This window comes from Pteropus vampyrus, unplaced genomic scaffold (assembly GCF_000151845.1).
Source record: "Pteropus vampyrus isolate Shadow unplaced genomic scaffold, Pvam_2.0 Scaffold17, whole genome shotgun sequence".
Classification (NCBI taxonomy): domain Eukaryota; kingdom Metazoa; phylum Chordata; class Mammalia; order Chiroptera; family Pteropodidae; genus Pteropus; species Pteropus vampyrus.
In genome coordinates, this window is record NW_011888798.1 from 4757778 (window position 1) to 4768761 (window position 10984).

Here is a 10984-nt window from a genome sequence, read left to right on the forward strand (position 1 = left end):
TTATAAAATTTGTTTATGTATATTCCACATTCAATAACACTAATTTCAAAAGAAAACAAGAGAAATAAATTATATTAAATGATAATGTAGTTTATATATTGAGGGTGTTGAATTTGTAATGATTACTTTTCATTTTTTCAAATGTTCTATAATGTAGTTATTTAACGTTACTAAAAATCTCATTTAGTGTACCCTAACATTTGAAAAACCTTGCATATACTTTCACATAGAAGTCTGAGGAAGTCAATTCACTGTAAAAACAAACAAACAAACAAACAACAACAGAAAAAAACACAAAACCTACCTTAATTTTGGCATTTTAACCCAGGAGACTGTTTTTGGGTGGGAGTTTGTAAATTTTGTTTTGTTTTGCTTTTGATAAGGGCTGTGTTGTACATCAGTTAATGGCATACAACATCAATCTCTAACATTCTAATTAAGATGCAAAGAAAAAAGTGATGCTATAACTGGCATTTGATTTCATTTCTTAAAAAATAATAAATCATGTGATTAAAAATAATGTATTCACATGCAAGTATATAATACTGTGTGATTCTTTTTGTTTGCCTTTCAGTCTGTAGATGCAAACTCTGATAGGGGACTATTTTATATCTCAAGTTTTAATACTGTCAAACATAATGAATGTTACAGTTCCTATCTATAAAATGTGTTAGATAGATTGTAATGAATTGTAAAATTAAATGTGCTGGATGTTTTGATAAATGTCCATTTTACAGTTACAAGTTTTCCAATGATCTGTCATGCTTTTGCTATACAGACAGTTATAGACAAAAGAATAATTAACTAAATATAACCCATTCACGGAAGTAATTTCTGTTTTAATTAAAATAATGCAATTAGCTGGTCTTCTTGCATCAAGATACATTTGGCATGTTTTAGAGTTTAATTTTTGGTATTGAATTTAAAAAATGCTAATTGTGCCAGTTAATTAAACAGTGGCATTATGCAGTGTAAAGACGATTAGGCAGCATCAGTTGTTTATGTTTGTAATCTTTCTTCTGCAGGACCCAAGAATGAGTTGTTTCTCTTTTATGGGAAAGGACGCCCAGGAATTGTTAGAGGAATGGACTTGAATACCAAGATAGCTGATGAATACATGATGCCCATAGAAAATCTGGTTAATCCTCGTGCTCTAGATTTTCATGCAGAAACCAATTATATCTATTTTGCTGACACCACCAGTTTCCTAATTGGCCGGCAAAAGATAGATGGCACAGAGCGAGAAACTATCCTGAAAGATGGTAAGTGGCAATATGTAACATTAACATTAAACTGCCCAGAGATAAAACATTTTAAAAGGATAAACTTGGTGTATGTTAAACTAACTTTTACCAGAACCCCGATGACTATTGATTTAAAAATATTTGTTAATTTAATTTTCTTCGATAATATTATTTCTACATTTTTTCACACACCAGCATATTAAAACTTTCATTTCTCATTTCTTCGATAATATTATTTCTACATTTTTTCACACACCAGCATATTAAAACTTTCAATTGCAAAACTGAACTTGCAATTGTCCAGTACATTTTAAATATCACAGGAATTAAATTGAGCTATTTATCCTCTTTCATGGAAAAATATAGATTTATAATTATGTGCTTATAGTTCTATATGGCAGAACATAAGATATAACAGGACATTAGAGACTTTTGTAATATTTGCTTCTCACTAGAATATTGGTCATGTCACTCATAGTACATGAAAAATATTAATGTTCTCATTGTTATCACAATTCTTGCATATTGTTTCTTTATAATTAATTAAAATTTAGTTTTCTAAAGTTGTCCTTGAAATATCAGTCTTTGCAGAGAATCTTTGTTTATATCGACTTTTACTTATAGATATAACCATTATTGCAATCATATATATGCAAACATATATGCATGTACTTTATAAAAATCAGTAGATTTCATTAATTACATGGCTTGGGAGCAACCAACCAAGTAACGGAATAATATAACTTTGATATAAGTAAAAAGTTATTTAATAATCGAGCAAACCAAATTTTTGACTGCTAGTCACCATTAGCATGTTAACTAATGATTCTGAACCTGTTTCCTTGTATGTATAGTCTGCTTACTTATCAAGTATTTTAAAAAGTCTTGATTTAGGAAACATTAGGAAACATTAATTGTAAACTTATTTTATAAAGGGCATTGTGCTAGTAATTACAGAAGATAGAATACACAGGAAGGAAGAGATGTGTTTATGTGGGTGTTTTCAGGAAAGTTTTTGTGGAAGAGGTGGTATTTGCCCCAGATCTTAAAGGAAGAATGTTAAAGAGGAGGGGAGTACATTTCAGCAACCAGGAATTTCATGAAATAACAAATCAAAACAAAACAAAAGCTCATGTTCTAGAAAAGGGATGAGGGGGAGCATTAAGTGGAATACTACAGAAGGTTTTGTCTATAGGTAATAGTGACAGAGTACGTGTGAAAAATGAAGGGTGGCAAAATGAAAAGACCTTAAATGTGAAATAAAATGTCTTGAATAAAACACCAAAGGGGTATGACAAAGAAAATACTTTTGAGCCAAAGAATAATATGAATGAAAAGATATTTTAGGAGAATCATCTGTTGTTGGAGTGCAGAATGAATTATAGGAAGGAGAGGGGAACAAAACAGATAGACTAAAATTATTAATAGCATGACTGATAATGAATGGTGATCTCTCCTAATTTTTAGAGGAAATGGGAACAACATAAAAAGATTTTTCATTCAACTCAAGTTCACTTTAAATTAAACCTTTAATGATAAAGAGTACACTTTCCAAGAGTGACAAATGAAGTACTGAACTGAAAAATATCCCTGTTTTTGTCTTTTTTTTTTTTTTTTTGGTCTAATTAGAGTTAAGATTTTTATTTTAAATTGGACATGGCAAAAAATTCCTGCCTACTTTTTTCTGTAATGTGATATCAGATGATGAAAATTTTACAATTTTAGCAGGCCCTTGAACTTGCACATTCTAAGTAATACATGCATTTTAGATTGCTCTAATTTTGAACTAGACATTTTCAAGATAGACTGAAATGTAATATTGTGGGTTCTTGGTTTCTTTTCAAAAAGTGTCAGTTCCTGTGCTGTGATTGAATGGTCTAGCTAATAATCCTGACTTTGACAATGATATCTTATCAGTGGCATTAGTGGCTCTTTGCATTCCACTACAGTGACAGAGATCAGCTCTAATAGCTACCTGACTGCCAGGCAAATTTATACAGTTTTACTTTGGCAGTATGAAGCTTATTAGAACATTTTGTAGATTTTCACACCTGAAACATATCTAACATTTTCATACTCCTATATAAGGGACATTAATGTCTTTTTATTAGTTTATCTTTTTTCTCAGTAAAGAGGACGATAACAGACATTATGATACAAGATTAACATATCAAGGCAGAACTTACATTTGGCAAAGGGCAACTGGTGATTTTGAGAATCATAAAAATTACTCTAACCAATTCTAGGACAGGTAGTCAGAGTAGATTACAGGATGAGATTTGTTCCCAAATGACACCAACTTTAGAGTAATATTATCATTTTATGCACCTAGAACTCACCATTTATTTCTGGATTTCAATTTCTAGCATCTCACAAAAATCAAGTTTTACAGTGATGAATCAAACATGTTAAGCTATCACTAATGAATCGTGTTAGAGAGTTTCCATAAACTTTAAATGGTGATTATGCCTTGTAAAACATTTTAAAATTAATAATAAGCTTTTATTTGCTATTAGATTATAGGTGAATATCAATCTCATTTTTCTGACTTTATCTCTGAATCTTATTATAAAGAGGTCCAAGATTCAGAGTTATAGACTGTGACCAACCATTAAAAGAAATAATGAATACATTTGTCAGTCATGACATAGTTCCTAATTAAAATTGTTGAGGAGAGATTTGTGAGTGTCTGCCATCTACTCTAAAGACTGAGAGGAAATGCTGAGTTTGACAAATGACTTTTTAAGCTTCGTAGAAATTCTGAATCAGATAAATTTATATAGATTGAAGTAAAAGACTATAAAGATTTTGTTGTTCATAAATAAAACATAAATATCTTCTATAGCTTCTGTGTAAGTACAGATCTTTTTTTTTTCTATAAAGAAACAAATAAAAAAAAAGACCTATCTCCATTTATTCTTTGATTTTTTTTCCTCTGATGTTTATTGAAAACGTCCTTAATGTGGTATATTCTGTAGTCTTTGTGGAATCTTCTAAGCTAAAATAGTAATTAAACAAATGAGGAAGAAAAATTATTTATTTGATGTACTTAAATATATCTTAATAATGACTGAAAATATCTACAAAATCAAAACTTTAGTGATTTAATAAAAATAGACTTTGATACCAGTGTATATTTTTACTCCAGAATTTTGCTATTTTTTTTGTAAAATTCATACTCTACTTTTTTAAAATAATTATTTAATTTATTTATTTGTTCAGTCAGATATCCATTGAATGCCTTCTTTGGGCCAGGTTCTATTCTACATGATGGGAATCTTGCAGTATACAAGACCAAGCTTTGTATTTAGTTTATATGTAAATAGTGGGAGGCAGATAATAAATAAACACATAAAAAATGAAATAATGATAAGTGATATAAAGAAAATAAAGTAGAATACTGTGGTAGAAAGTAAAGGAAGATATTAATAGGAGACAAGTTTTTACTAAGTGGTCAGGGAATTTAAATTAGCCATTTTTTTCCAGGTATAATTACTTTTCTTACTAAGAGAACAAGATAGATGTTCTTTATGAGATAGAATTCACTTTTATCTTCTTGGTATCTTGTCCAAGATTCATTTCTCATTGTAGTATGAATCATAATTTTCAGCAGAATGGAAAAAAAACATAAAAATGATAACTTACTATTCAATTTATTATGCATGTATTCTATCAGTTCAGTACTTGTTCTTAAACTGTGTAACTTGATTCTACTGGGATATGTATATCCAAATAGAGGCATGTTAAAATAATTTTCATATCATTTCATATTTTTAAAAGTATTTAAAAAAACACTCAAAGCATTTTCTTGAGTTTGAAAGTTATTAATGCCTGCAGCTATAACAGAAAAACTGTAGTTTCAATGGATCTCATAATTAAGCTAAAGATTTGAGGTCACCAAGTTTGTTGCAATTTGTTACAATAGTACAGGAACTAACACAAAGGCTGTGCTCTTAACCACTTTGCAATACTGACCTTATATACTTCTTATGGTGGGTCATTTTGATTGAGATTTGGAGTAGGTGCACATTTTCACACCTCAGAGTTTTCCTTTAACAGAAGGTATATTACAGAAGAAAACAATGAATAACTTTGTACAGAATGTAAGAAATGTTCCTTGCTATAAAATGTTCCTTGAAATGTTGTTGATATTACGAGTAGAGGTATAGCACAGAAGAAGGGGAAGCAGTCTTTCTATGTCAAACATATTCTCCAAATGACATGTTTAAAGTTAAGCTGTTGACATACTATCAAAGTAACACCATATTTATGTGATTACTTGTCCAGCATCTAAAGGGTCAAGCCCTATTCTTTATCTTAGTTCCATCCTCAGCATCTCCACTGTCTCTCCATGGATTTTAGAATCCAACAGTTTCTCCTGTTTTGTATTGAAATATATAGTTTTAACATCATGAATTGTTATACCCAGATCATGAATTGTTATTTTTTTTATTTTTTTTATTTCTTTTTAAAATTTTATTTATTTTTTTTATGGTGACATTGGTTAATTAAATCCAATAAGTTTCAGCTGTACACTTTAAAAGTTATATATATATATATATATATATATATATATATATATATATATATATATATATATATATATATATATATATATATATATATATATTTACACTGTGTGTTCACCTTCCATAGTTAGATTTCTTTCTGTCATCACATATATGACCCCCTTTACCTTGTCTATCACCCCCCTTCCCCCTCCACCCCTCCCTTCTGGTAACCACTAGTCCATTGTCCATGTCCATCTGTTTGTCCTATTCATTTGTTGTTTTTAGGTTTATATCCCACATATCAGTGATATGTGATTTTCAACTTTTTCTGTCTGGCTTATTTCACTTAGCATGACTGCTTCAAGGTCCATCTATGCTGTTGCAAATGACAGTATTTCATCTTTTGTTATGATTGAGTAATATTGCATTGTATATATGTACCACAGCTTCTTTAGCCAATTATCTACCATAAGACACTTTGGTTGCTTCCATTTCCTGGCCACTGTGAATAACGCTGCTGTGAACAACGGTGTACACACACCTTTTTAGATATGGGTTTTCAAGTCTTTAAGGTAAATACCCAGTAGAGGGATTGCTGAATCATAGGATAGATCAATTCTTAGCTTTTTGAGGAAACTCCACACTGTTTTCCATAGTGGCTGTACCAATTTGCAGTCCCACCAGCAGTGTATTTGATAATTTATCATTTTAATATTTAGAACCCTCACTACGACGACCACCACCACCCCCCCAACACACACACACACACACGCACATGCACACATGCACAAACACACATGCGACCATCAATTTAAGACCCACTTCAGAACTCCAGAAATATTTCCAGTCCTAGGAGAGCCAGTCACAGCAGATTAGAGGATGTGATCTGTTCCCAAATGACACCAACCTTAGAGTAAATTATTATTTTTTGCACCTAGAACTCAACATTTATTTTTGTATTTTGATGAACTTCACCATTATATAACTTGCTAGAAATTTCTAGCATCTCACAAAGATCGAGTTTTATAGTGATGAATCAAACATGTTGTGCTATCACTAATGAATCATGCTAGAAAATTCCATAAACTTTAAATGATGATTATGACTTGCAAAACATTTTAAAATTAAGAATAAGCCTTTATTTGCTATTAGATTATAGGTGAATATCAATCTCATTTTTCTGACTTTAACTATGAACTTTGTTATAAAGAAGAGGCCCAAGACTCAAGAGATGTAGACTCTGACCAGCCATTAAAAAAAGTGATAAATAAATTTGTCAGTCATGAGTCATTTCCTAATTAAAACTGTTGAGAAGACATTTGTGAGTGTTTCTGGCTCTTGAGAATCTAATGGATATTGTCCCACTGAGTAGCAAGGTTATAGTCTATTTGCACACACTGATTCTTATTGACTATCAATAAGATGTTTTTTTTTCTGAAATTTACTGGAAATTTGAGTCCCGGAAACATGGTTTCATTTTCATGTTTAGTTTGTAAATAGACATTTCTCATAATTTTTGACATTTCTCATAATATGAGACATTAAAAAAAACTTTAAGCCAATATATGTCTTTTTTTTTTTTTTAAAGTTGACGAGGATATGAGAAGATTGAAATCTGGGTTCTGAAATATACTGAGTCTTTAAAAATGGAATTGGCCATGTGCCTGATGGGTTTTAGAAAACATGGAAGAGAACACATCTTTTCCCTTATTTGTTTTCACCCAATGTAGGCATACATAAACATGCATAAGCATCGACAAACACAGCATACTACACACACATGAGTTCAGAATAGCTCTAGAAACTTCTATAAAGAAGTTTATCTTGTATGTGTCAAATTGCTTGTAAGCCCAAAAGAGAGAATGTGAAAATACTTAGTAATCGCCAAAGTTTCACTGAAGTGTTATTATAACATAATTGTTATGTTAATAAATATTCTACTCAGTAGAATTTTTGTACAATTTAAATAAATTGCCAGTTTTAATCATGAATTAAATAAAAGAAATACATTCAACCCAATTGCTAAAGTATTCTTAGCATTATGTAATTTTCATTTGTTACTTCAGAAATCACTTAATAAAAGATTCTATTAACCTAGAACTACTATTATGAACATTGACTATATTATATTTTTGCCTAGTTTAATAACAAATTTTTGATTTATAAAAAAAGTTTGATAAATCATTCTTGGCTGACTTTCTAAAGTAGGAAATTCTAGCTCATTGTAGGGCCAGATAATATCCACAATGCAAGCTGAGCAAGTTCTCATGAAACTTGCCATCATGAGAGGATATTAGGGGAGTGCTAAAAGTCATTGTGTAACAAACATGTTGAAAAATATGAATCTGACCTATCTAAAGAATAACTTTATTTTCGTTTCCCACTGACTTTACAAATTTATTCAATGAAGTAAACTCTCCTACCTCAGCAAAACTTTGTTAAATTCCACTTCTTTCTGTTCACAATTAGGCAACAGACCTCACAATCACTTTAAATAGAAACACAGCCTCAATTTGGTAACTAGAATACTCAATCCACTATACATATACACACATCACAATTCTAAATTTAATGTATTATCAAATCTTCCCCACTCCCCACTTACATTGTTTCTTGCCAGAAGCCTAGAAAAGGAAAAGAAGGCAAATTTAGTTCATTCTCTTTCTCCACCCTGCATGTATTCTCCTTGTGACCCCTCCCAGCTTGCTAGTCTGTTTCAGATTCCTACTCTTTTTTTAGCACTGATGGAAGAGGTAAGAGGGTTAAGAGTGATAAGAAGTTATAAAGAGATAATAAGGGTCTTAGAGAAATTGGTCCCATTGTAAAATGGCCCTTCTCTCAGCCTGATCTTTAAAATTTACTCTTTTGAGGGGTGTGGATTATGTGTGTGTCTGTGTGTCAGTGTGTGTGCATGTGCAAGCTTTTTGGAGGTTTTCCGCTGGCTCTCTAGTTTAATTTCCCTTAGTCAAGGTGCATAAAACAGTGCTGTGATTTTGCATCCCCAAACAACTTTTCATGTGCATCCTTTTATTGTTTGTGTCCCTGTACCCAGCTAGAATGTTCATGTACTAGACTGAAGTCATCCCTATGCTAGCATTTTCTCCTGTATAGTTCACATTTGTTCCACAAAATTATTTTCAAACTTTATGCCCCAGTAGACTCTAGGAGTGCAGAAATAGTGCAAATCCACAACTATTCTGCCACCAAGAGTCCACTTTAGTTTTTTCAGGTGTGAGACTTTCTCAGGGTGATTTCTGTGTATTTGAAAAAGCCAACTACAGATAATCGAATTCAGAAATCACTTAGAAGAAGCTCCATCACCAGAGTTTAAGTAAAATGTATCCTTATATTCTCTTTCCCATTTTGGGAGACTGAAGGACATGGACTAGAAACTTACAGAACAGTAACATCTTTCTCTAAAGAAATCTTCTAAAATCCTCCTCTCTAAATTCTGTTCTCTTTACACTATTGATCTGGTTGAAGCATTCACGAGTTGTGGCTACAGTTTTGATCTACATAAAATTATAAAATATGAGAACTTTTTTCTTGCACTCACTTTGATATCATTTTTTCCCGTCATTTTGGCTTTTAATCAAAGCTTTAATATTAACATCACATTACAAATGTAACAGTGAGTTACTATTGCTTCTGATTCTGCAAAAGTGATCAACCAATTTGGAGAATGTTCTAGTAGACATTAGGCAGTGATCCAAATGATAACTGGAAAGGAGATATAAGAAAAACAACAGTATAACAATTTTGAAAACTTATTTAAACATATAGGTGGCAACAAATAGTATTTTCACTCACCTTTATGATTCTAGGATTTTTTGTTAGCTAATTTTAATATCATCTAGATTTTTACTTTTTATTTTAAACATTTTTAAATAAAAATGTTTGCAAGTCTTAGAATTGAGTCTTTTCAAGTCAAAAATTGTAAACAAACAAACAAACAAAATAACAACAACATAAAGCACAAACAAAAAGCTCGAGGTTTCTTGACAGTGCCATCACTAGGCATGAAGTGGAAATTCATCTTCCCACCCTCTTGTCTTTCTTTTAATTGTAACAACTCAGATATTACTTTTGCTATCATTTGTATTTGTAAGTGTTCTAGAAACCAGATGAGGCATATTTTCTAAAATGTTCTATTTCTGGTCAATGAATGATATCTGAGTCAATTTTCTGTCCCAATTCTCCAGAATCACAAGTGTAGAAAGGGTGTACATAAAAATATTGAAATTATTTCCAATCCCAGACTGACAGTGGTTCTCAAGATATATGAAGATTGCTTATTCACCGTGCATCACAAGTCATAGAACTGTTCCTATTAATGCCTATTTCTTATACTATTTTATTTTATGTCCCAGAGAAAATCTTATTATGTCATAATTTGTGAATTGAACCAGTTGAGTTATGGGGAGCGTACTCATGCAGAAGGAACCTAGAACACCTAACCAGGAATACATACATACATAGACACACACACACACACACACACACACACACACACGGAACAGTTCAGTGTATCCAGTTGAGTAACCACCACTACAGTCAAGTTAGAGTATTTCCATACCCCTAGAAATTTCCCTAGTGTCCTTAATAACTACTCCTCTAAATTCTATTCTGATCTATGTTTTTTTCTTTTGGTTTGCTTTTCTGAAATGTTAGAAAAATGTAATCATATTTTATACAGCTTTTAAGATGGCTTGCTTCACTTAATGCTTTTGAGATTCCTCCATGTTGTTGAGTATATCAGACATTCTTTTTTGGGGAGTGGATCTTATATTGTACGAATGCACCACAATTTTTTTTTTTTTTTTACTTACCAGTTGATGTTCATTTGGATCATTTGAAGTTCGTTCAATTCTGAAGAAAGATTTTATAAACATATGTATATATACATTGGGCGGCATGATTTTTCATTTCTAAAAGTAGATTACCTTGCAATGTGGTAAGTGTATGTAAAACTTTGTGGGACAGGGTTCCCTAACCCTGGGCCACAGATTGGTACCGGTCTGTGGCCTCTTAGGAACAGGGGCTGCACAGCAGGAGGTGAGCGAGTGAGCAAAGCTTCATCTGTATTTGCAGCGCTCCCCATCGCTAGCATCATCACCTCATTTCCACCTCAGACCATCAGACATTAGATTCTCATAGAAGCACCAGTGTCTGGTACCAAAAAGGTTGGGGACTATTGTTTTTCAAAGTGGCTATTTTTCAAAGAGGCTG

The 10984-nt window shown here is 31.8% G+C and overlaps 1 protein-coding gene across 1 annotated transcript in view; it reads left to right on the forward strand.

Moving 5' to 3' along the window:
- Positions 1–10984, forward strand: part of LRP1B (LDL receptor related protein 1B) — a 1708438-nt gene that overhangs the window by 974408 nt on the left and 723046 nt on the right. Inside the window, exon 11 of the mRNA XM_011354519.1 lies at positions 1026–1262. Within this exon, the coding sequence (XP_011352821.1) occupies positions 1026–1262 (237 nt within the window). The remainder of the gene's footprint in view (positions 1–1025; positions 1263–10984) is intronic.